The 27,489-nt window shown below is 35.4% G+C and overlaps 1 protein-coding gene across 5 annotated transcripts in view; it reads left to right on the forward strand.

The window, feature by feature from the left end:
• OSBPL8 (oxysterol binding protein like 8) overlaps window positions 1-27,489 on the forward strand; it is a 206,571-nt gene that overhangs the window by 85,923 nt on the left and 93,159 nt on the right. For 2 of the 5 annotated variants that reach the window (XM_069094813.1, XM_069094814.1), the window contains exons 3-4: window positions 11,052-11,088; window positions 16,465-16,602. The exons of 1 other annotated variant lie outside the window; for it this stretch is intronic. In XM_069094813.1, coding sequence (XP_068950914.1) covers window positions 11,052-11,088; window positions 16,465-16,602 — 175 coding nt within the window. Of the gene's footprint in view, window positions 1-11,051; window positions 11,089-11,956; window positions 12,049-16,464; window positions 16,603-27,489 lie in introns of those variants that run through there. 2 more of the 5 variants (XM_069094817.1, XM_069094816.1) reach the window with 2 other exon arrangements.

A 27,489-nucleotide genomic window follows, 5' to 3' on the forward strand; every position in this document is an offset into this window, starting at 1 on the left:
TTATGGGTGCCCTCTGTATGCACCGTCGTCGTTCCCCCCCCCCCCCGTGAAACGCACACCACGCTCCGAGCTGCATCCAATCAGAGCTGCAGCAGTGAGCGCGTCATCCTGTTCTTTATTGAATTCATTATTGAATAAAGGTACATTTTTTTGTTCACATTTACCTGTTTATTAAAATTGCTGTCAATGTTCATTAAAATAAGCCCTCCCCTGAAAATAAGCCCTCTGGTGTTTTTCTGTCCAAAAAAATTAATAAGACAGTGTCTTATTATCGGGGAAACATGGGTAGTGTAGAGAATAGAGAGCCGGCCTTCAAGCCACAAAGTCTTAAGTTCAAGTCCTAGTTTTGTTATGTACTGGCTTTGTGACTCTAGTCAGGTCACTTCTCAGTGCTGTAGGCAAGTGGTGTCAATCCTTCCTTGTAGGTCTTCCTTGCATTGACTTAGAAAACCACACACACACACACACACACAGCAACATTTTATATTAGATTTTTATTTATTTTGTTAAACATTTGCCAATAACGTTTTAATGTGGTTCACCATTGGAGTTTTCTAAGTGTGACAACTCTGCTGTAGGCAGCTCTCTAATTCTAAATTGCTGATAAAGTACTTACTGTCTTGCGTTGGAAGAGGGAAGTTTTTCCCCAAAAGTTCCTTTTACCCAGGTCTAGTACATATCCAGTCCCATATTCCGTATATTTTGCATGTATCTATGCATATATAAATATTTACATGTTATTTCCGCTGCTTAAATTGTGAGCTTCTTAAGGTCAGGAACTATTTTACTTTTTTTTTTTTTAATCTGCAGTGACCAGCAGTACTTTGATCACATAGTTTTCAGTCGTTGAGTTGTATCCGACTCTTCCTGACCCCATGGACCATAGCATGTCAGTGCTGTCCATGGGATTTTCTTGGCAAAGATACTAGAATAGTTTGCCATTTTCTTCTCCAGTGGATTAAAACAAACAGAAGTTAAGTCACTAGCCCAGGATCACACTGAGGCTGTATTTGAACTTAGGTCTTCCTGACTCCAGGCTTAGCACTCTATCCACTGAGCCACCTAACATATAGCTGAAGCTAAAATGCTCTCTTTCCTTGCCTCTGGCTTTCCTTATTCCCCCAGTTCTTATTGTCTCTACCTCCCCAGCCCCCAAACACTGTATCTTACGTATTTCCTGTGTCTATTCATTTTGAACATTTTGTATTCTTGTTAATATATTGTAAGCTCAACATCTAGCATAGTGTACACGTGCTTGTTAGTTGATAAAAGAATTTCAGAAGTTGTTCAGCTGTATGAAATGATAGGGGAGCTAGGTGTTGCAGTAGAGAGAACCCTGGACCTGAAGTAAGGAAGATTGCTGAGTTCACATGTGGCCTCAGACACTAGCAGTGTGACCCTAGGTAAGTCACTTAACTGTGGTTGCCTCAGGTTTTTTTTTTGAGGGCCGTTGGGGTTAAGTGATTTGCCCACGGTCACATGGCTAGTTTTCGTGTTAAGTGTCTGAGTCTGGATTTGAACTCAAGGGCCTCCTGACTCCAGGGCTGGTGCTGTATTCACTGCACCACCATCTGTAAAATGAGGTGGAGAAGAAAATGGTGAACCACTCCAGTATCTTTGTAAAAAAAAACCTCAGCTGAGGTCACAGAGAGTTAGAAAGATAGACTAAATAGATAGAAATGACTAACAACAAAACGAAATATTACAGAAAGTTTAAAAGAATGAGGACTGAGATGGTCATTGAGATCATCTTAGAATCATAGAATTGGAAAGGATTTTAGAAATCATCTAGATTCAGAGATGGACAAACTATAGTTGGAGGGCTGCTAGCTTTTGTGTGGCCTTGAGCTAAGAATGGTTTTTACATTTTTAAATATAGTAAGACTTTTTTTTTTTATAATGTAAAAGCTATTTTGGGTTCTCATGCTATACAGAAACAGGCAGGCCTATGCTGACGCAAATCTAGTCCAGCCTACTGATTTTATAGATGAGAAAGAGAAGCCCAGAGGTTAAGTGATTATACATGACACATAGGTAATAAATAATAAAGATAACAGTAACAGCTAGCATTTATATAGCACTTGAAAGTTTGCAAAAGTGCTTTTCATATATTATCTCATTTAATTGTGACAGCCACTCTTTGAGGTAGATGCTATTAGTATCATTTTACAGAGAAGGAAACTGAGGCTAGGGGTTGTTAAGTGACTTGTCTAGATTTATACAGCTAGTGTCTGAGGCTGGATTCAAACTCAGGTCTTACTCACTTCATATCTAGCATTCTCACTATGTTATCTGCCTAGGTAAAGTAGTGACTGAACTGTGATGAAGATTCAAGTTGTTTGACTCTGAACCTTGTGTCCTTTTAAAGTTCTTTTAAAACCTTTCACATGACCACTAAAATACTGATGCCCCAGTAGTTTTTTTTTTTAAGATCTAGTATCCTGCAGTACATCTTTGAGTGCTTTCCCTTCTTTAAATAAATTATTTTGCCACCTGATACACTGACAGATAACACTAGTCTCTAATTTTATGTTTAAAATTATTATTACTTTAGGAAAATTAAATTACTACATAAATTAAGTCTTTTAAGCAAGTGAGCTTATTGAATTTAGATGCTCTTAGTGTTAGATGCTCTTTAGTTTCAGGACTTACTCTAGCCCAAGAAAAAAATGAGTTAACAGAATACTGCTTGAAATTTTAACTCTTATATTTCATCAAGATTCCAAGCTCTGCTTTTAAAAAATAAACATTCACCGCACTGCAAACGAGCATAGTTGATTAATGGAAGTAGCTAGTGGGATGATTAAAAAGACATTTAAAAATGTTTATTTTTAAATGGTCACTGCCATTTGAGATTCATATGGTCTGTTTTATACTGGTAAGCTGTAAATGAATGAATGAGTTTTTATTAAGTTCTAAGCACTAGGAATATTATTAGTTCAGAAGTAAATAGTCCTTTCCCTCAAGGAACTTAGATTCAAATAGGGGGAGACAACATATTTAGGGGCATGATAGCTAGGGAAGCCTGTTTTAGTCTGTGAAATCACAGGGATGGTTAAGTGGAAAAATGAGATAATCTATTGACATACCCTTTTCAGAATACTTGGTAGTATTGTTTTGATTATAGTCCTCAGAGCAACAAGTGGAGGTCAGATTATTTTATCCACTAGAAGTAGCACAATGGAAAACTGATAAAGTGATAAAGAAGTGATAAGGAAGCATGATTTTGAGGAGTTCTGAGTAGAAGGGCTCAGCTTCCCCTCTACATAGTCTCTGGAGGTGTTCAGAGATAAGTATATACTTTTAGATGCCCTCTTAAAAAACTAAGGAGGTATTGTTATTAAATCGTGTATTTCTCCACTTACTGTAGGAAAAGAAAAAACCTACAAAAATAGACATAATTTTAGAACAAAATGTTTAGAAGTGTTAAACCAATATCACTGTAGCTTGAAGCTATTAGATTGTAACTGTAAGGCTCAAAGTGAACCATGACTGGGCAGCTTTTAAGAGATTTTTTCTATAAGGCTTTTTTTTCAGTTTTCATCTTGGCTGTCACAAGTCAGCTTCAGCAGAGATTCATCTGTAAAGAATGACTTCACAGTGAAGAAACTGTATTGGAAAAATGTTATGTTTGTCCTTTATTTTCGAAGAGGGCCATGGCGACTGTGCAAAGTCATCAGCCTCAGTTTCTTCTCCAGAGCCATTTTCATCCAGTGATCAGATATTCATCAGGATGACTGGAGATGACTCAGGATGCAATGGGAGATCTTTTTAGAAGCCATTTTAGGCTAAGACCTTTTCAGGTACTCACTTTGAGTGAGGTAATGCCCATATAGTGAATAGGGATGGGCCAGGAGGGCCCAAAATACAGCCATTAAGTGGAGCTTGGGCAGGGAACTATTGTGGTCCAGTCTATGAGCTTCAGAGTGAACTGGGTTAAAGGTTTTGGGAAGAAAGGAAGGAAGGAAGGAAGGAAGGAAGGAAGCCAGTAAACCCCAGGTTAAGTAGGCAGCTTCTGACTATCAAAATTTACCTTCCTTTGGAGAGGAAAAGGAAAAGGAGAAGGAGAATGTGAGGGAGAGGACGAGCTGAGTTACCCAACTAATTGGGTCACCATTCAGGCAGTTCAGCCTACTCATAGGTTGTGTTTGTCTTTTGTTTTTGAAGAGGACCATGGCATCAGGGAAATGAAGACATGACTTGCAGTTGACTTTGATTTGAGTGAGAGAGGACTGTGCTAGGTCACCAGCCTTCACTTTCTCCTCCAGAGTCATTGGAAAAATAGCCATACCATCAGCAATTAATGGGTTTTCATTCCTTGCCTCTGAGGAAACTTATGAAAGACTAGTTTATGATATAAAATCAAATTAATAAGTATGCAATTTAAGTTCAGATGCTAAGGGGAAAATAATCAAAGCCTATAGATGGATTAAGATTATTTCTGCACAGCAACAAAAATTATATATAAACCTACATGCACGTCTTGAATGTTTTAGAGTCCAAATGGCTCTTTAGTTATTGTAAATAGGTTGGGGTTTATTTTGATATTGAGCTGCAGGTAACTTCATTTTAAAATCACATTAGTTTAACAAAAATTCTGGGTTTTAAGAAGAAAAATGGCTAGAAGATCTGAATAATGACTTTTGAATTTACCTTTTTTGAGGGTTTTTATATTATAATTGCTAATGATGGACAACTGCAAATTTTGCGTTTTATTTCTTACATAAGGAGGATGTTTTGTGAAACTTATTGGTTGGGGTCAGTAGTATTCTTTTAATATTATTCATATTTTCCAAACATGAAGCCATTCAGTTGCTAATAAATTTCTAAAGGAGAAACACTGACAATTCATGTCAGTAATTTTATTGCATAAAATATAAATACAGTAGTTTTTATTCAGTCTTTATCCTTTGTGTATTTTATCTTTTTCATGTTGTTGAACCTTAACTTTCTCTTAAATTTTCTCCTCTCTTGCCTTCTGTGATCTAGCTCTTTCTTGATATCTTCTACCCTTACTTCTTGGTTTCTTCCTTTAATTTCTCCTCTTTCTGTGTTTGGATGTTCCCCTTACTTTTTCCACCTCTTGTTCTTACTCATTGTGATCTCAATGCCATGGCTTCCATTACACTTCTGTGTGTCTAACCTTGGTTTTACCAGCTCCAGTTAGATACGGATTCAACCCTTCAAATTCAACATATTTAAATCAACTCACTGTCATCTCCTAGGTGACTGTTTTCTGTCTAAGCTATAGTCTTGTTTTTTTTTTTTAATTTTTTGGTCTTTATTAATTTGTTTACTTTTAGTTTACAAGATTCATTTCCACAATTCCTTGAGTTTCAAATTTTCTCTCCCTCCCCCCATCCCCGCTATGGCAGCTTACAATCAAGTATAGTATCTGCAAATACTTTCACATTAGGCATTAGTCAGGTTAATCAGATGGAATGAACAATGGGAAAGGGGAAACAAAACCAAACAAGAAAAAGAAAAAGAGCAGGTAGTTTGCTTCAATCTGGGTTCAAACTAAGCTCTTTCTCTGGATGTAGACATCTCTCTCCATCATGAGACTTTTGGGGTTGACTTATACCCCTGGATTGCTGAGAAGAGTCCAGTCCATCAAAATTGGTCATCACACATACGTTATGTCTGTAATTGTGTACAAATTTCTCCAGGCTGTACTCTTCTCACTCAGCATCAGTTCTTTTAAGCCTCTCCAGGTAAATATGAAATCCATCTGCTCCTCGTTTCTTATAGCACAATAGTATTCCATTACATTCATATACCACAACTTGTTCAGCCATTCCCCAATTGATGGGCACCCCCTTAATTTCCAATTCTTTGCCACCACAAAAAGAGCTGCTATAAATATTTTTGTACATATGGGTCTTCCTCCCACTTCTATGATCTCTTTGGGATACAACCCTAGAAGTGGTATTGCTGGGTCAAAGGGTAAGGGTATGAAATTACTTATAGCCCTTTGGGCATAATTCCAGATTGCTCTCCAGAATGGTTGGATTAGTTCAAAACTCCACCAGCAATGCATTAATGTTCTAATTTGTCCACATCCTCTCTAGAATTTGTCATTTTCCTGTTTTGTCATCTTAGCCAATCTGACTGGTGAGTTGTGGTACCTCAGAGTTGTTTTGATTTTCATTTCTCTAATCAATAGTGATTTAGAGCATTTATTCATATGCTTATAAATATCTTTAGTTTCTTCCTCTGAAAACTGCCTGTTCATATCCTTTGACCATTTATCAATTGGGGAATGACTTGTATTCTTATAGATTTGATTCAATTCTCTGTATATTTTAGAAATAAGTCCTTTATCAGTGACATAGGTTGTAAAAATTCTTTCCCAATTTTCCACTTCCCTCCTAATCCTGGTTACATTGACTTTGTACAGAAGCTTTTCAATTTAATGTAATCAAAATTATCCATTTTGCATTTTATAATGCTAAGCTATACAGTCTTTGAGTCATTTATACACAAATTGAGGACATCCTTGATAAAGGAAGTATTAGGAAACAAAAAAGTTTTTGTTTCTTTTTTTTTTTTTTAACTAGCTATATTCAATAATGGACCACATTTTTGCCACATCACAGTTAACTGCTGTTATATTAGCTAGCAGTCCCATTCAGCCAGAAAAATGTAAAACTGGTTCTATTGGTTGTCATAACAGTCCAGCCCAGCCAGTTCTTTATAAATCATGAGGATTCTTTGTTGTCCAGTCATAATCCATCAGCCAACTTGATCCAACAGCAGATCAGTTGCAAAGCCTGGTTTTCCCCATTTTTCTTTTCCTTCTCTAACTAGAGAGCTGTAAAGACCAACATACCCTTTTGAGAGCATTCATCTCTCTCCAGCTGTAGGTGACAATAAATCCAATGAGCTTCAGTGTTAATGCTGCTAAGAAGGAACTAGTACCTGATGCCTTTCTCTCTTCTGTCTCTCCTTATTTCCAGTTTCTTCATGTAATTCTGAGAAAGCTGGTTTTTCCACCTTTGATGTGTCTTCAGTTCTCTCTGGTTTCCTTGATCATTGCCAGTCAGTTTTAGTGGTTCAAATCAGAATTTCCCTCCCAGTAATCAGTGACTCACTTTACTCTTATGCAGTAAAAATTCATGAACTCCCCTTTTTTTTCTCAGTTATAATATAAGCAAGTAGTCCTTATTTAATTAGCCCATAATCTCTAAATAGTTATTTATCACTTTGTGAGTATTCTTAAAAACAATTATGTATAAGTGATCTGACTGGTTCCGTTTTCCTTGCAGCCTTACGCCTCAAGAGAGGCTTCTTTTACCATTGTTTCTCTGAAAACCCTTTCTTCACAATTAAATCCTATATGTTTTTAAAAAATAAAAACTTTTTTCCCTGTTCCTTTTAGCAACCAAATTGTATGCAAAAGCAGTATTATATTACTTTATATTACATGGAGAACTTTCTTGTTCTCAGATAGGTTCATTATAGCTATGGTGACAAATTTAAAACTCTACATCACTACAGTTTCTTGACAGTGATTATTTCTGGTTTGGAATTTATTGATATTAAAAGTTTCACAAAATACAATTAAATCATAGTTATATGTTTAATGAACTTTTTTTGCAAGCATATAAAAGTGTTGTGTTTTTTTTTTTTTGAGGGGGGAGGCAAGGCAGTTGGGTTTAAGTGACTTGTCCAAGGTCACCCAGCTAGTTAAGTGTCAAGTGTCTGAAACTGGATTTGAACTAAGGTTCTCCTGACTTCAGGGCCAGTGCTCTATTCACTGTTCCACCTAGCTGCCCCTGAGAAGTTTATTTTAAATGCAATATTTAGCTGCATATTTTTATTTTTGACCAGGATCTGTGATTTCACTGATACAGGAAAATTCTACCCCAGTGTAAATTTTCAAATTGTGGCTGATCCAAAAAGCAAAGATTTTACACACACACACATTTACATATAGGCATAAGTGGGGTACCATAGATTATTAGTGATAACTTGCACAGCAGAAGTGGCCCAAAAGGAAGCATCCATGAGATTTATAAGCCTTTATGGCCCAGGCTAGCCATACAGTGAGAGAGATAAATCTGAATGTTGCACTTGTACCCACATGATATTGAAAGGCTTGGGATAGGAATGTCGTCCCCCCCCCCCCTTTTCTGTCATTTATTGGAGGATTTGGACAAGAGAGGAGAAAGAAATTTTAAAGGATTGTGGCTTTCACACTGGAGTAATTAACCACATTGATGAGATTAAAAATCCATTGAACTATGATCTCTGATTAACAAAATCAACGAAGGTACTTTTGTGGCCTCTATTTTATTAAGCTTCTTTTTGTAGTAACTGGTTTGTAATTAAATTTATTAGGAAATTATAACGGAATCATTGTCTCCACTTTTCCCATTTCCTCTCATTTATCTTCATAACTTGTTTAAATAGGTTGGGTCTCAGTGATGGTAACTGTACATGTGTATTCATCAATCTAATTTGTATTTACTATGATTTCTGATTAGTTGACTGCATACAGATAGCTGATTCTGAGATGACTATATTTTTAACCAGTCTTTAACAAGGTATAGCCAGTTTCTTTTTCTTTTTTAGTATATTGTTTGGTGCTGGTTATAACTACTGTTAATCTATAGGTATTAGCCTTCTGAATCCCTTCAGTAGCTTTTGGATTCAGAATCACATATTCCAAATTAGTTTCTTTGTTCTGTTTTGCATATAAATGAATGAAAAAGCAACTGTTTTGTGGTAGGCTCCGAGGAGAGGACACAAATACTGAAAACCCTGGTAGTCCTTGCCCTCAAGGAGTTTATACATTCTAATGTGAAAGACATGTGGAGATTTTGGCGGGTAGAATTACTTGGAATGGTGAATGGGGTCTGTCCAGGAACAATAAATAGCAAAGTTGATTTCCTTATGTAAGGGTATGGTAGGGAGAAAAGGTTTTTCGTGAGGAGGCATTGGAGAAGTTGGTTGGAGAGATTAGTGAATTTTTGCTGGGGCTTTTCTGAAATCTAGGAGAGGCAGTCACCTGTCTGATAAACAGGGCTTCAGGGGGGAAGTTCCCTCAGGATGAGATCACTGGTATAGACTTGCCTGGTAGTTTGTAAAGATTAGTGATTAATTAAAATGAGTTAAAATGAAAAATTGGTAATTCATGTAGTGGATAATAATGTATAAATAGTAATCTCCTAGAGTCTATTTCCTTGTGTAATCATGATCATTTCAGGGTGAAATGACTTATTTCATTAAGTATTTCCTGTTACTTTTGGGTGTGTGATGAAACAAACTGTTAATTTCATTATTTGCTTCTTCTAGGAAAATGAATGTGCTGTTCTGTTCTATTCATTTACCTGTAACTTCTTTAAATCTTATAACTTCATGAAATGTATGTGTAATTAGATATGTATTAACATTAGCTAGCATGCACGAGTTTTTGTGAGTAACTGAGTTTTTTTCCTGCTTAATTTTCTCATTTGTGGCACTAACTCTTTTGTGGTTTATTTTAATCCTTAATGACTTCACATCCAAAGGCCATTTGCCAAAAATAATGGAATCCAATAGATGTTTTGGTGGCTTATGAGAACGATGTTGAGAATATTTGAAATTTGGATTATTTTGGAAAATTTGGAAATTATGGTCATTAGTTTTCCCTTTGCCATCATAACTTGCTAATTGTGACACTTATGACTCCTAGCAGTGAGTCTTCAGCACCGATGAATCATGATCAAAGGCTGTGCTTTCTTTCTTACAACTCTGCTGTGATAGATTAGGTAGATGAAAAAATGAAATAAACCTACACAAAGATGAGCTCAAATGATTCAGTTACAATGAGATGTTGGAAGAAACACTTGTAAGGATACAGGGGGATATAATTTTAAGTACTGTGAAGTAGCCATCACTTTGGAAAGAGGTAAAAGCATTTTTTTTCTGAGAGACAAAAGCAAATAAAAGCTAAAATATATCCTCGATTTTCTTTATTCTCTGCTGCTGTGGCCCTAACTTAACCATCAAGGCATTTAAGATGAACTTGTGTTCTTTAGCCCTCTGGTTTTCTTGATGATTTAAATCATTTCTCTATTACTCTATACTATGAATTTTACTTTGTTCCTTTGAAAGAGTATTAATGTGACTAAAAAATCTCCCTTAGGACCTGAAGATAGCCTTCAGTGAAATCTTATACAGTGTGTTAATATTAGGGTTTGCTTTTATTGATGCTTTTGTTTTCTCTCCTTTAAGTAATATGCCCTTCAAGATCAGTAATTCGATCTTAATCTATACAAAGATCTATTTACATCTTTATATAGTGCTTTATACACACTGGAATTTAAAAAATGTGTAAGTCAACTGACCTATACAATTTTATTGTTATAACCAGCATTCATTTTTGTTGCCATGTGAGAAGTTTTCCTTCCAGGGCTTTTGTGTCTTTGCAGAAAAATGCAAAATGTTGCAAATAAACTTGTTACCCAAAGCTGTGTCTATAGTAATATTTTCAAGTTGATTTTTTTTGGTTACATGAAACCAGTCATTTTCTTAAAGTGTAGAAGATATTTATCAGAGATTTATTACTTATTCATTTTAAAGAATGCAAATATATAAATGAATAACTACTGGCAATTTCTTTAACTGTAACAAAAATTTTGCCAGTTCTGATTTGCTTTAAAAAACAAATTTACAAGAATTTTGGGCTTACAGTGTAGCTTAATTTTAAAGGTCTGTATCTTAACATTAGTTTGAGATTTTCAGCAGTTTTACTAAAGAAGAACACCTTAATCACTCTTAAAATAAATGAATGAATGAATGAGTGAATACTGCCAGAAATAGTCACGCTATTTTGGGGGAGAAAGAGATATGTCCAACAAAAAAGTGTTTAAAATATATAAAATCTCCTTAGTATTTAACATTATAATTATTAGGATTGGTGTGCATGTGCTTTCTACTTAGCAAAAGAAACTAAAACCATTTCTGTTTTCCTTTTCTTTTACTGATGCTTTTATCCTGATGCATATTGCTTCTTCCTGGTGTGGACTGTATTTGTTTGCTGTTCTATTACACTACACTAAAAGCATGTTGGTGATGCCAAAGATGTCCATGGGCCATCAAGTAAGTGATCAAAATAATGTTAATAGCCTACTTGGGAGCTAATATTTTAATATTTGTTTGTGGTAGTCAAGTCAGAGTTGTTAGTGTTCCAGCAGTAATTCATTTTACCTTTATTTGAAGGCAACAAAATAGTGAATAATTTTTATTGTTAATTCAGTATCTTTTCAGGTTCAGTAGTGAGGACAGTATGGAATAGGCACCTCTTGGTAATTTTTAGATTGATTGATCCTTTGTAGGCTATCATTAGCAGATTAGGGCCTCTCCTGAATATATCAGCTATTTTGACCAAAGCTGATCATATAGGAAGTTCTGCTGGTAGGACAACCTTGGGGAAGTTCCGGAAAGGTAAGTAGAATTCCTTTACTAAACTTCATCTATGAATTGCCATTTGCTATTACTGATTACTAAGAAAATGTTATTGATATACTTTGTACAATATAGAATAGATCAAATAGATAATATGAATGTGAAAACCTACTCTTTTAATTTTGAGGTTCTTTGTTATAAATTATCCAAGTATCCATCAGTAGTACCAGCGATAGAGATAGTTATCTGCATATTTTATTTCTTTTCAGAACACAAGCTTATCTCTGTGAAAGAAAAAAAAAGTCAGTGAGCCCAAAGTATTTACTTTATCATTCTTATGTAAAATGTGAATACATAATCAGCATAGAAAAATGGAATTTTACAGAAGGCAGTAGGAGAAGGATAAGAACATACATGTTTGGAAACACATAACAGAAGGGGGGAGATAAAGACACTTGCCAGCTGATCAAAACAGCAGCTGTGGCTTCCTTCCCAGCCTTGGTTCTGCATGTGTTATGACCTTTGAGCTTCCAGGAACAATGTCTGGAAGCTCAAAATAGAGACTGAGGCAATGCCCTCTTCTTATCACAGTGGCAGACAGATGCCTGAGCCAGAGCTCTCGCCACAATTCCATCTATGGGACTTCTCTTATCTGTAAGGAAAGATATTAAATATATATTTTGAAATTAATGTTTCTTTTCATTTGCATGATCAAAACTATGGATTGTACTATTCATAAAGCATAAAATTATAGATGTTTGGGATTGGAAAGAATCTTAGAGAATTTGTAGTCCATTTTTGACATTTTAATGGGTGAGGAAATTGAAGCCCAAATTAAATTACTTGACGTTTATAGAAAATTGCAAAACAGATAAAGAAATCAAGAATGAGGACTCTAGATTCATTGCTTTTTCCACTCAGCTGTGCTGCTGCCAAAATTAGAATGTGTCGTCAGAATTTGGTGAATTCATAGCTAAATATTTGCATGTAAATGTTGAATTGACTATAAAATATTATACTTGTTGCTTTCCTCCAATCTCTTTCCTCAAACAGCAGGAAGAAAGCAAGACATAGTAGAAAGCTCAGTGTAGAGTATCAGGAGATCTTAGTTCTAATGCCAACTCCATGGCTCATCTTTGTATCCTGCCTGAGATCAGCTGCTTAATTTCTTGTACTCAGTTTTCTCATGACAGTGAAGAGAATATCGGATCAAGGGTCTCAGATAGTCCCTTCCAGCTCTGAAATTCTATGCCATTTTAGGCGCAGCACCTTTAAACACTGTGCCACCTTTTTGCTTTTAATTTGTTTGATATGCCTGAAAAAACCACAGACAACTTGTATCTCAAATCCAGATAGAATACAGTTTAGTTCAATAATAAAAATCAAATTTAAAAAACAGATCTGTTTGGGGAAATGTAACCAGAAAAAAAATTGTAATCTGAAACCACGTCCTTCCCTTTTTATTTGAAACAACTGTAGTTATTCTACCTGAACTTCTTTACTTTTTCCTATTTAGATTTGTTGTAATCCCTGCAGAGATTTTTAATTATTTTTGCATTTCCATGACTTGGGTGAACTCAACAATGATATTGAATATTAACTGTAAAAACATTTCAACTTTTTTTTTACTACCTGAAATGCTTTTGTATCAGGATGTTCTGAGAAATTTTATGTGCATATGGGGAGTTAAAAATTCTGGTAATAGAAGAAACTTGCTTTCACTTTTATATGGTTTTAAAATATATGAATAGTTTTTTTGTAACATGATATATTGGAAGGAACAGAATTTTGATTTCCATGTTTGCTATAACTACCTGTGTGACCTGGGCAAGTTGTTTATAAATAACTAGCTGTTTGACCTGGGCAAGTTGTTTATTAAACTTTCTGGTTTTCATTTCCTTATCTGTAAAATGAGTGAAACATCTCCAAAGTCCCTTTGAACTCTAAAGTTCTGTGGTTTTTCTTAGTAATGTGGGGATGAAATTAGAAAATTATGTATTCATTTCCAAAAGAATCACATCACTTATTTTAGTGAAGAGGTTAGATTCAATAAATATTAAATGCTATGTATATAAATTATAGAGAGGTTGTTTGATTGACATAGTAGATAGAGAGCTGAACTGAAAGCTAGTCCATGTCCCACTCTGACACATCCTGTGTGACCCTAGACAAGTCCCTTTACCAGAGGTGTCAGGCATGTAGCCTGCTGACTGACTCACTTTAATTGGGAAGTATTTAGCAAAATAAATTAAAATAACAAGAGAACATAGATAAGGTTAATATGTGAATGTCTCAAGTAAATATGTGGCCACAGGGATCCTTTTGGATCTTTATGGTTTGTTTAGTGGCCTCTGTTTCTGTTTGACAGCCCTGCTCTAGACAGTTCTCTTAAGTTGCAGAGAAGATACTGATCAGCACCTATAAAGGGAATTACCTCCTCGGGGAGTTCCTCATACTAATGAGGTCACTGGTCTAGTCACTCTCCTTATCTTATATGCAAAGCATTGTGCTAGGCCTCTTGGTTGGTAAAGATGAGTACTGCCCATTCCCTGACTTCAAGGAATAATAATAATAGCGAATAACTAGAATCTGTATAATGCTTCAAGGTTTGTAAATTGCTTTACAGATATTATCTCATTTTAGCCTCACAGAAACCTGGGGAAAGAAGTACTGATCTTATACTCATTTTGCAGATAAGGCAACTGAGGCAGACTGAGGTTGACTCCCAGAGTCACATAGCTAGTGAATGTCTAAGGTTAGTTTTGAACTTATTTTTCTGACTCTAGGTCACTGTAACACCCATCTACCTAGAATAATTGGGAGATAATTCATAGTATTAGCTATGTTTTATTAATGGAAAAAGTGTAGCAACACATATCACACATGCTGTTCTATTTAAAGTCTTTATCTTAATATATAAAAGGCCTTACCTTTGAATATTTAAGATTAGATCCACTCTGTACAGTACCAATTCCTAAACTGGGATCTGTGAACTTAAAAAACTTTTTTTTGATAGTTGCATTTCAGTATAATGAATTTTCTTTTGCAATCTTTTGTATTTTATGCATTTTAGAACATTCTTCTGAGAAGGGATCCTTAGGCTTCATCCAGGCTGCCTGAGGGCTTCATGACCCAAAAAAGGTTAAGAAACCTTGTTCTAGTTACTAGATAGTTGTAGTCAGTATTGCTTAGTTATCTTACCTTAGGAATTACCTGTGGCCTGTGAAAAGCACTTAAATTTTTTTTTGTTCAACTCCACTTAAATTAAGGGGAGATACTATACTAAACCGGGATTTTGGACTTATGCATTGCTGTGAGCTTTAATCATTCCTGATTAGCTCTAGTTTCAAAATATGGTGTGAGATGTACATATATTCTAACTTTGATTACTCTCAAATATGCCAGTGTTTTCTACTCTTAATTTAGATGAATGAAGAACATTAGGGAAATGAAATTCACTTTCATATTTAGTGGAAACCAGTAGAGGGCACTGTAATGCTATACTTCAGTCCATGAGTCAATCTGTGTGTAACGCTCTGGTGTTTAAAGTCCGTTATGACTTAGCCCCTTCCTACCTTTCCAGTCTTAAACTTACTCCCTTAGATAAACCATTTGATCCAGTGAGGCTAGCCCCCTGGCTGTTCCACGAAGGAGGCACTTTATCTCTCTGTTCTATGCATTCTTTCTGGGTGTTCCCCCATACCTGTAATGCTCTCCCTCCTCCACTCTGACTGCTGACCTCCCTCACTTCCTTAAGTCCCACCTAAAATTCCATCTTCTACAGGAGACCCTCCTCAACCCCTTTAATTCCCAGTACTTTCCCTCTGTTAATTATTTACTATTTAATTCTTTCTATAGCTTGCATTGTAGGTATTTGCCTTTTTCACTCTCCCATTAAGCTCCTTGAGGGCAGGGACTATTTTCTCTTTCTTTTTTTTTTTAAGCAATCAGTGTTAAGTAACTCGCTCAAGGTTACATGGCCAGTTATTTTTTTTGGTGTGTGGGTGCAGAGTATCTGAGGCCAGAACTGATCCCAGGTCTCCCGAAGCTGGGGCCGCGCTCTTACTCACTGTGCCAGCTGGCTGCTCCTTTCTACCTCTTTTTATCCCCAGCATTTAGCACAGGGCCTGGCACACAGTAGTCACTTAATAAATGTTTAATGATTTATTAATACTTTACTAGATTTCACTTTAAGTACAAAGTGGACATAGTGACAAAACTGAAAATGCAATAAATTACACAATAAAATTCCTAGTGTACTATATAATTACCTGGTTTATATTCAGAGAACATTTCTTAGTGCTTCTTTGTTTTCTCCCTTATGACTGGGCAGGTTCTACAAGGAGTAAGGCGGAAGGAATAGAAGAGTTGGATTTCTTATCTCTTCTGAATAGCTAAGGTCCCTCCGCACTGCTACTCCTACTATATTTGGCCCTCTTACTTCAGGGTCATCAGAAGGAGAAATATTCAGTAACACTTTAGTCTCCTAGTGTGGTTAGAGAATGGGAGAGTTTTGCATGACGGGATTTTTTCAGTTAAATGAGGACTAGCACCACTCTGAATAAAACTGCCCTCGGATTTCTGCCTCTGAACTCCTATAATGGCCAAGCATGAACATTGATTCATTTCTCCATTTTGTAATTTTAGAAATGTGATATTTATTAACCTCATTTCTTCAAACCGTAGTCTACCAGCAACCCATCATGTGATTTTTCTTATGGAATGTTAAATATTTATCACTTAACAATACTTTTGAGAGTCTTTATTCATATTCAAATAATGCCACTTCTCAGTTCTGTTAAGATGGGCTTTTGATTATCCTTTGGCAATTAAAATAACTAGACAATTTCATTAACAATTGTATACTCCCCCCTCCATTTTCTCAATCTTAATGTTATAAAAGGTTAATTTTTAACTACTCCATTTACCTTTTAGAGTATTAAACCAAAAATGGCAGTGTGAGTCTTTAAGAAAAGTTAAAAATAAGTAAACAGAAAATGAGAGTGCATGGTGACTACTATGTTGCTATAAAATTATCCGGTTAGTATTGATTTTCTTTTCTTCCTTTAGCCTTGGTAACAAACAGTGATGATTCACACCTTCTGACCTCAGCAAAGATGAATCAGCGACAGGGAAAAGAAGCCTACCTAACTCCAACCAAAGATTTGCTTCAGCCATCACTGAGTCCCGGAAGTGCACACAGTCAGGGTGAGAAGTTCTGACTGTTGAATAGTAATGTACAGTTTTTATATTTTTGACATATCTTTACCTTTTTAATTTTTTAAATTGTCTTTCAGGAATAGTACTTTTAGTGTAAGTGAACTCTGGATTTTATCTTCTTATAGTTTTTATCTTTCCTCATTTCTCTTCCCTGGACATAAATAACTTGTGTGCTTTTTGGTCAGTTTTATAAGACTGATACTCTTCTGGCTCAGAAACATTCAGTTTAACATGGTGACCTCCTTTACTGTGATGAGAAGCAGATGCTCTTGCTCCTGAAAGTTTTAAATAGGTAGAGTTGATATTTAAAATCTGCTATATATCTAAATAATAGGTAAATTTTGAACCCTAATCATTCTGCACAGTCAGCTTTTAATGATCTCTTTCTCACAGTCACACTTCATTTTCATTTATTTTCTTTTTTAAAATGACACTTGTTTTTTCTGCTTTACTTAAATGAAAAATTAGTTCTTTACTTGCTTAGAATTTTATGCTGAAAGTATTTTTTAAGCTGATTTTATGGACAAGAGAAATGTAAAGCCTTTGTTACATCAATGTAATGATTATTGTATGATATTATAGAAGAATAATTGAATAGATATTTGAAAAGTTAATTTTTTGTAAAGAGGCATTATTTGATAGTGCATTCAGCTTTGGAGGCATTAAGACCTCCTTTCAATTTTAGCCAGTGACACATACTGGCTGTGTGGCTTAGGCAGGTCACATAATTTTTCTATGCTTCAGCTTTCTGAGATTGTAAGTTACAGAATGATTGCTGCTATGCAATGGTAGAGGGAGTTCTGTCACCAAGAGATACCTTACAGATGAAATCATAATTCTGGACACAAAAATTTATATATGCTACCACAAGGCATGAGAATATTTGGGGGAAATGTTAAGATATAGGTTCATAGTTTCTGATCTTGTTTCTTGTCTTTAATGCCTGCCACTGTCTTCATTTGTGCTTCTTTAAAGGTGCTTTGAGAAATATATTTACATATTTATACTACTCTTTGATGGACTATTCCTACTTTTAAGTATATTTTAGTAACAGGAATTCATATGCTATAAAGGAACATTGTAGGCATCCCTGAGAGAGAGTGGTCATGGTTAGACTGTCATAAGGACTTTGTTGTTATGATTTTTCTGCCATTAAGGAAGACCTTCTGGAGGGAAAAGGTGAAAAAGTTACCATTTCTTTCATTAAGTCTCCTTTCATAAACGGCAGCATAAGGAGAAGTAACTCTGACAAGAATTCATACTCCTAAAAGTCTGAACCAACCAGTTCATCTTGGATATGGACCCCCTCAGTGAAACTCAGGTGCCATATGACAGATCCAAACCAACCAGTTCTTGTGATAAGGGTCTGTTACTGAGATTTATTCAAGAGATTACTTTAGTCATCTTACACTTAACTTCCAGCTATGTACTCTTTAGTCCAGTCACATAGACCTTCTGACTGCTGTATGAACAAGATGCTCCTTCTCTTAACCCCCTACATTTTCTCTTACTGTCTGTCCCCCATGCCTGAAATGCTTTCCCTCTCCCACTCTGACTATTGGCTTCCCTCCCCTCTTTTAAGTCCTAAAATCCAACCTTCTACAAGACACCTGTCAACCCCTCTTATTTCTAGTGCCTTACCTCTGTTAATAATTACTATTTATCCTGTGGGGACAGCTTGTTTCATATGTATCTTTTTGCCCATTGTTTCCCTCTTTAGACTGGGAGCCCTTTGAGGGCAGGGACTTTTGCCTCCTTTTGTATCCACTGCCCTTAATGCTGTATGTGGCACCTAGTAGTTACTTAACAAATGTTTATTGACTGATCCAGCAAAGATAAGGGCTAATCTCTTAGGGAAATACAATTAAAGGTCTGACTTGTCAGAAAGCTCATCTTGGTTATAAAGACTTACCTACTTGTAAGCTTATCTTATGGGAGGGGGAGTAGCAAAAGCATTTTCCTCCTCACCAGTTAGATTCACTTAAAAGTCAAGGCATTACCCTCCTGTCTTCAGTTGTATTTAATTCTTTGTGTCCCCATTTGGGGTTTTCTTGGCAAAGATACTGGAGTGGTTGGCCATTTCCTTTTCCAGCTCATTTTACAGAAGAGTAAACTGAAGGTTTACAGTGTTAAGTGACTTGCCAGGGTCACACATAGTAAATGTCTAAGGTCAAATTTAAACTCAGGAAGATGAGCCTTCCTGATTCCAAGCCCGGAACTCTATCCACTACACAACCTAGCTGCCCCGTTACCTTCAGTTACCTTTTTACAAAAGGAATTGGTTGACTTGGAGAGGATAGATTCTTGTTAGAGAATCCACTCTTTGTGTTGCTAGATTCACAGTCTCATAATTCAAGACCTTGCTTCTAGTCTCACATTTTTGTAGAGTAGTTCTGATTGGAGGCCAAGATGGTAGAATACAGGCAGCAACTCAGCTAAACTCTCTCAACATTCCCTCCCTGCCAAACAACTTCATAATAATGCCTCAAATTAAATTTTGAAGTGTCAGAGCCATCAAAAGCTCAGGATGAGACATTTTTTCCAGGGGAAAACACTCTGGAGGAGAGGTCTGTGACACTGAGGTGTAGACCTGTTTGGAGTGCACACACATGGTGCAGCATCAGCAGAAGCTTTGGGAGCTCTCAGCTCAGAGATGGTAAGGGGGTTGTGCAACTGATTAGAAAGAGATTACAAGGGACTTGTTGCTTATACTGGGTACACCTGACACTGACTGGCAAACTTGGTTGCCCATACTCTTCTGGGTTGCAGTTCCAGGGCAGAGAGGAGTACTTGTGGTTGGCCACAAGAGAGCAAGGACTCTGGTCACAGTTCCAGGGCTAAGAGGAATGCTAGTGCTTTCAGCATCAGGGGAACAGGACCCCCTTGTTACAGTTCCAGGGCCAAAAGGTGTGCTAGTGCTTGTGGCTATCTTTCACCTTATGAAAAAATGTTTTAAATCACTTTTGATTACAGAAATATAAATTAAAACAACTTTGAGATAACTATCTCACATATTTCAGAAATGACAATACTGGAAGGGGATGAGGGGAGATAGGTACACTAATGAAACTATTGGTAGAGTTGTGAACTGGTCCAGCCATTCTGAAAAACAATTTGGAACTGTGCCTAAAGGGTTATAAAACTGTGCATACCCTTTAACCCAGCAATATCACTAGAAGATCTATATCCCAAAGAGATTAAAGAAAAACAAAAAGGACTTATCATTACAAAAATATTTTATCTTAACTATTCTTGTGGTGGCAAAGAATTGGAAATCAAGGGGATACTCATCACTTGGGGAATGACTAAACAAGTTGTGGCATATAAAGTACTATTGTACTACAAGAAATGATAAGGGATGTAACTTCAGAAAAACAGGGCAAGGTCTATATGAATTGATGCAAAGTGAAGTGAGAACTGTAAGATCAGTGTATACAATAACAGCAATGTTGAAATGATCAACTGTGAAAGACTTGGCTGCTCTGTCAATAATCAATTTTAGAGCATTCTTGGTGAAAAAATGCTATCCACCTCCAGAGAACTGATGAACTTTTTGAGTGCAAATTTGAAGTTTCTACTTATAATTTATTTTGCTTTTTTTTTAAAATACGGCTAACATGGAAGTATGTTTTGCGTGATTCCATGTGTACATTGATATCATATTGCTTTCTCAGTGGGTGGTAGAGGGATTGGGAGGGAGAATATTTGGAATCTAAAATTTAAAAAGAAAAGGATGTCAAAATACATAAATAATAATAAAAAAATAATTCTGATTGTGACCCTTAGTCAAAAAACATTGAGTGATTCCATATTATTTACATGGTGAAGTAGTCTACTTTACCTCTTTTCAATCCCTTTGATCATTTGACCCCCTTCCAGTCTTATTTCCCACTACTCAGCTTAACATATACTTCAGTCCAGTCAAATTGGATAGTTTGTTTCCCATAATTACTTTGTCTTTTCTCTCCTTTTTATCAACCAGTTCCTCAAATCTTACCTCATTCTTTACTATGAAGGTTTACTTCACTCAGTATCTCCCTCCAAGTGTTGTTCTGAGCATCAAATGAGATATTTATAAAGTACCTAGCATAATACCTGGCAGATAGTATGTGCTATATAAATGTTTATTATTATTACTGTTACAGCATATTCTAGATTTACTTTCTTAAATTACTTTTGAGAACTATTGTCTACAGTGGTCCACTAATGTTATTTTTACGATTCCACTAACAAGACATTTCAAGAAAAATTTCTCATTTGGTTAAAATGTTCAGCATGTACTTGGGCATCCTCTAGTGGCCCCTTTAGCATAGTTGTTTTTACTCAGGACAACTTGTACTGCAGCCTATATGGATTTTTCAGTTGCAGTATTAAAAAAAAAAAAGTAGTGTTTTTAGATGTTACATATTTTTGAAGACTTCTGTATATTGAATCATTTTAAATGTACTAGGTTGTTAAAAAATTTACATTTTAAAAGTTTAATATACCTCTTATTAGTTATTAAACATCAGTTTTTATGGTCATTTTGATTAAACCTGCTGATGTCAAGTTTTTGTAGGTCTATAAAAATGATCCAGAAATACATTTTATTTTTATTAGGAATATGAATGCTTTTTTTCAGGAGATGCTTCTGTTATCTTAACAATAGTGATACACTTTAGCTATAGAAACTGGGGTTGGCTAGGAGGTGATGGAATACCATTTTGTAACTGTGGCTACAACTGTAACTAGTGAACATCTTGCAACTAAATAGAATTTTTGTTTTGTAATTAAAAAAACTCAAAGTATACTTTAAAATATACTTTTGATGGGGTAGCTAGGTGGTACAGTGAATAGAATGCTGGCCCTAGAATCAGGAGCACCTGAGTTCAAATGCGGCCTCAGACACTTGACACTTAATTAGTTGTGTGAACTTGGGCAAGTCACTTAACTTTTTAACTTTTAATTGCCTTGCCTCCCCTCCTCCAAAGAAAAAAAATATACTTTTGAGTTCTAAATTGTTATTAGCTTTTCTTTGTATATAGTTTGAATTTTGGTGCTTTTATTGAAAGCTGTTTGAGTCTTTAAAATATGAAAATGGTCAGTAGTGTAAATAACATTGGATTACCTTCTTTTGTTTAGAAACCAAAATTTTTCATGTATTAGATTCAGATCTTATTCTCTTTATATAGAGGAGTGTGTTTAATTATAATTAGGACTAGTCCTCCATTGATAGGGTTAAGTTTTTATATCAGATATATGTGTTAATTTAATAAATTGATATTTCAACCTCAAATATTTTTTGGAGCAGATATAAGAAATAATCTTCATTACTGAAAGCTTTCTACAACTTTTTCTGTTTGAATTGTGTCTGACTCTTCAAAACTCATTTGGGGTTTTCTTAGCAAAGATACTGGAGTGGTTTACCATTTGATTCTCCTTTTCTATAGCTGTCTTGTGAAAAAAAATAGCTTTAGGTATAAATAGGCATACTTAGAAAAAAAATCCTAAAGTATTCTCGTCCTACCTCCTGATCATTCTATATTTTGCTTGCTTCTTTTCTTTTTCTCATTACTTACTTGTGAGTATTCTCAAAGGTCCATTCACTCACTGGCTCTCTGCCTTTCCTTTCTCCATTCTTTCCCTTGATGAATTAATACTATCTGATATCCACTGTTATAAGTCTCAAATCTACATTTTTAGCCCTAATCTCTCATTTACAAACTGGATGGCTTTAGGACCCTTCCATTTGCCAAAATCCTTATTTTAACTTGAACTCAACTTGGTCAGAATTTGAACCCGTTATCTATCCTTCTACCAAGCCCCTACCCTAGTCTTCCAGTATTCCTTATTTCTATCAATTGAAACTTTCTTAATCACCCAAGCTATAAACCTTGCAATAATCTTTTCTTCTTCCCGTTTTTCATCTGTTAAATTTAGTCCGTTACCAAGATTTGTCTCTATTACCATTTTAAATTCTCTTACATCCATCATTATTGTCCAGTCTCTCTTTGTCTTAGGCTTACATGGAATTGTCAGCCTATCTCCTAGACTTGAGTCCTTTCTGCTCTGATTCTTAGCATTGTTGCTGTAATTTTTAAAAGTATCACAGAATCTTGAAGGTAAAAAGGCCCCTTTGAAGCTCTCTAGTCCAGAGCTTCTTAATCTTTTTCCACTCAAGACCCCTTCAGCTCTTCTTAAACTGAGGATTGTGACTCTATGTGGGGTCATGACCCACAACTTAAGAAGGGCTGGTCTAGTCTAAAGCATGTCTGAACATGAATTCCCTCTATATCAACTCTGACAAGTAGCAATCCATCTTTTGCTTGAACATCTCTCCTTAGTTTCCAAGCTAAACATTCCTACTTCCTTTAAGTGTTACTTATGTTTTGTGATCTCAAAGCTCTTCACCCTTCCTGGTCCCCCTCCTGTGATGTTCCCTAGCTTTCTTAATTGCGACACAGAAAATTGAATGAGATACTCCAAATGTCTAACCAGGCAGTGTGGTTTTTAACTCTCTAACCTGAACATCATGATTTTTAAAACAAAATTTAAGATTTAATTAGTCTTTGTGGCTACCCTATCACATTGTTGACCATTTAGTCCACTCACTAACCTATAACTTTCCCCCTAGATTAATTATTCTCTAGCTATAGCTCATCCTTTTTGTAAAGTTGATTTTTGTGCCCTTCCACCCCCCTATACAAGACTACATTCATTTTTTTTCTTATTAGAATGGCTAACACTCTTGCCCTTCAAGATCTTATGCTTTCTGTTATCCAACAGATTAACTCTCCCATCTAGGGTTTTTAAAAATCTGTCATCTACTAATTTAATAAGTATGCTATCAATACCCTTATTAAAATTACTCATAAAAATGTTTAATAGCATGTGGCCAATGGGGCCAATTTTGTTTTGTTGCATTGTTGCTCTGAATCTTCCAGTGGCTCTCCCTTGACAACATTGTTAAATCCCAGTCCTCTCCTCTAGCTAGTTTCATCATTGCTCTCCAAGCCTCACTCATTTCCAGTGTTTTGCCTTTAGTCATGCTGTTATCTCAACCCAGATTAGGCTTCTGCCCATCCCCACAATTAACTCTTTTGTTATGAGACCACTTTTAAAACTTGTCAAAGTTATGCAAAACAGGAGTTTGATGGGATCTAGTTTTCTGGTGGGATTTATTTTTAATTGTTTAGAGTGCTATAATACTTAATGTTTAAATGTAGATTCCTTTAGAACCTGGGTTTAAATCTTTAGTATATGGAATGCTACTTTGTAAACTTGAAAAGTTAGGATTTTTCTGTTATTTAGCTTAGGACACTTTATTCAGAATCATAAACCAAATTACAATAAATCTCTATAGTTATAAACTAAATTCCTAAAAACCTAAGATATTCTTTAAATCTAATGGATATATTTTGTATACTTTTGACTATTAAGAAAGCACAGAAAAAAGATAAACATTAAATATGGAGTTTTCAAAATACACATTATAAAGCATAAAAATATCTTTTTATTTGTTTTCAGTACTAATTTTAAATAGATAATTCCTGCCTCTGGCTATCATATGGGAATCTGATAGGACTTTTTTCAAAGACGGATCTGTTCATATTTACATAATAATAAGGAGTGGGGCATAGTAAATAATGTATTGGTTTTGAGGTGCAAGGAATAGTTGGCTCTGTGATCATGAACAAGTCATTATTCTCTTGTAGTCATAGTTTCATCCCTTAAAAATGGTGCTAATAATAGCACTTACCTCTCAAAGTTATCCTGAGGATCTAATGAAGTAATGCATTCAAGGTGCTTCACAAACTTTAAATTGCTGTAAACATCAGCTATCATTTTTATTATTGTTGCCAAATATAATTCATTTTTTTCTTTGGTAATTTTTGAAAAAGAAATATAGAGTTATAGGTGACATGACTCCTATTTTGTTTATTATAATTTCAGTTTGGCTTAGTAGGTTCATAGAATTTAGAGCTAGAAGAAACTTGAAATCCCATCTAGTTAGAACTCCTTGTTTTATAGGCAAGGAGCCTGAGGGCCAAAGAAATGAAGTGATAGGCACAAGGCTACATGGGTAGTAGAGAGCCAAGTCAGGATTTGTACTCAGATCCCTTTCATATCCAGTGTTTTTCCTAACAAAGAAAGCAGATTTAGAGGTTATAGGAATTGCACATAATAGTCTCACCTATTTGTCATTTGGGAGAACAACAACAGCAGTTGTAACAATTCACATTTGTATAGTTCTTGTATTTTGCAGATGACTTTATGTACACTCTTTTATTTGATGCATACAATAGTATTGTGAAGTAGGTGCTATTATGATCCTCATTTTATGTATGAAGAAACTAAGACTCAAGAGTTTGTGACTTGCTCGAGTAGTCATAGTGCATATTTGAGGCCAGATTCGAATGCACTCAGTTTTCCTGATTCCAGTTGTTGTGTTCTATTGAGCATGTGTGGCTACTTCTTTTAAGGATGCAATTAAACATAAACTACCATTCTCAAAAGGTTATTGTTCAGAGCAAATGAGAAAATGCATATCATATAAACTGCTTTTTAAACTATAAAGGATAATAATGTAATTGTCAGCAGTGGATGATGTATGTTCTCAGAAGTATTCCTTCCTTTCCACACAATAACAAAGTTGTAGATATTAATATTTTACATGTGATGGTAACAGACTTAAAGGTGATGGGAATGTGGTACATACTTACGAATGCATAATTCCAACTAGTGGATGAGAATGGCTGTGTTGGATAGATACCGCTGATTCTTTTGCTGTCCTCCTCAAATACTAAGTAAGATAGTTTATCCGTGATTTAGTGGAACTGGATGACCCAGTAAAACTAAATAATGAATAATAGCCTTCAGTAAAGTTTATTATCTAACTGGTAGATGTGAATATGTAAGATGTGAACATGTAAGATGAGCTCAGGCTGTGTTTACTAAGGAGTATTATTCACCTTGCCTCCTCTGCCACTTCTGTATACTAAACTCACCTACTTTCTGAATTCAAATTATTGTGAGTATAGGTAATTTATATTTTTTATTATAGTTATTTGTGTATGTCTTATTTCCTTTACCAAATTGAAGGAACCCTTTTATTTCCTCTACTAGCTTGGCATAATGAATAGTATTGTCTTTGTAGCCAAGAAGATCTAGGTTCAAATCCAGGCTTACCCACTAGCTGTTTGACCATGGGCAAGTTACCTGATGTCTCTGAGCCTTAGTTTGCTCATACATAAAATGGGAATAATAATAGCAATAATGAGATAATAAATCAAAAGAATTTTGCAAGCCTTAAAGTCCTTTGTAAATGTAAGCTATGTTAACCTCCTTTGAATCAAACATAATCAGATTCATCTTTGTTTGCCCTAATACTCAAAACTGTACCTTACACAGAGTGGTTGTTTAATAAATGAATTGAATGAGAGACAGTGAACCAATAGAAAAATATCTTACCTGAATGATTACTGAAGATGATTGAATCATCATGTTTCATGGAGGGAATTATAATATCATCTACTTAAAAAATATATACCTATGTTTTGTCAATAGCTGGGAATTTTCGTTGTTCCTGTGTTACATCCTCAGGTGCCTTTCCAAACACATTTTGATTTTGATTTCACATAGTTCATCCTTAAAAATCTTGTTTAATTTCACTTTAGGGTGTAGTCTGCTTTTGCCACTCTTATTTTTTAGAGTTTCCATCATATAATCCACATATAATGTGATAGTCTCACTTTGGAAGACCAGTGAAAAAGATTAAGATGTAGGATGACAATTCAAATTCATATACAGATTTTGCTTTTACTGGAAAGATTCCTATTTTTCATCGTTTAAGATCTAAACAATTTTAATGCTATATTTTCTTGACTCTTGGTATCTTAACCATGCTGTTATTTATTCTATCTTTCAGTCATTTGAGTAGTATATTTTGAATGTTTCACAGAGAGAAGACAAATAGCTTGTTAACTTCTCCCTTCTTTTCCCCATCCACCCCAGAAACAATATCAGGGACTAAACCTAGGAACCCAGAGACTAAGTTACAGCTTGTTAAGAGGTCTGTGGATAGATTTTAGAAGGTCCTTGAACATTGTGGGGTGGCCAAGGAAATACTTCTTTATCTCAATAAATTGGTTTCCCTTTTTATCCAATGCATTTTATGCATTTGAAATCATTATTCTGAGAAGGGTTCCATAGGCTTCAGTAGGCTGCTAAAGGGGTCTGTTGACAAAAATGGTTAAGCACCTCTGGATTAAATTACAGTTTAGCCCTTAGATAGTGTTCAGTACACATTATGTTTGTGTCATCATCATCAAAGCACCATCACATATTGTAGATAAAGCTTCTGTTATCTATTTTTTTTTTGATAGTAGAAAATTGTAGTGCATGTAAAGATATAAGCTCATTTTCTAAGTACTGTTTCTTGACAGGTGTGGTGGTTGTGTGTGTGTGTGTGTGTGTGTGTGTGTGTGTGTGTAGTAAGACACCACAAAATATTCTATTTAGCCTTTTATCACAACTCAGTAATGTGATTCTACCCTTGCTTTTAAAGATAGAGCCATACTGTAGTTTCATTCATTTGTGAATAATAATAATCTGATCTTATATCAGGTAATTGTGCCTTTCTTTATGTCTACATAAACATATTTGGGTCTCTTCTCTCCAACCTACCACCCTTTCCCCATCTGCTTATATTCATTGATACTCTTGGCAAAGGAAATTGTAAAAAGACTTGTGTTTTGGATCTACATGCAAAATAGATAAAATAATTGGAAAATTAAAGGTGAATGTCATTACAAGTCTGAAGGTGTTATGCCAAATCCCTAGAGTGACAACGTTAAACACTGCCTCGTTTAAAAACACAGGGTGGAAAATACAGAG

Source organism: Petaurus breviceps, unplaced genomic scaffold (assembly GCF_028583685.1).
Source record: "Petaurus breviceps papuanus isolate PSGF00001 unplaced genomic scaffold, PetGlider_PUasm1.0 221, whole genome shotgun sequence".
Lineage (NCBI taxonomy): Eukaryota > Metazoa > Chordata > Mammalia > Diprotodontia > Petauridae > Petaurus > Petaurus breviceps.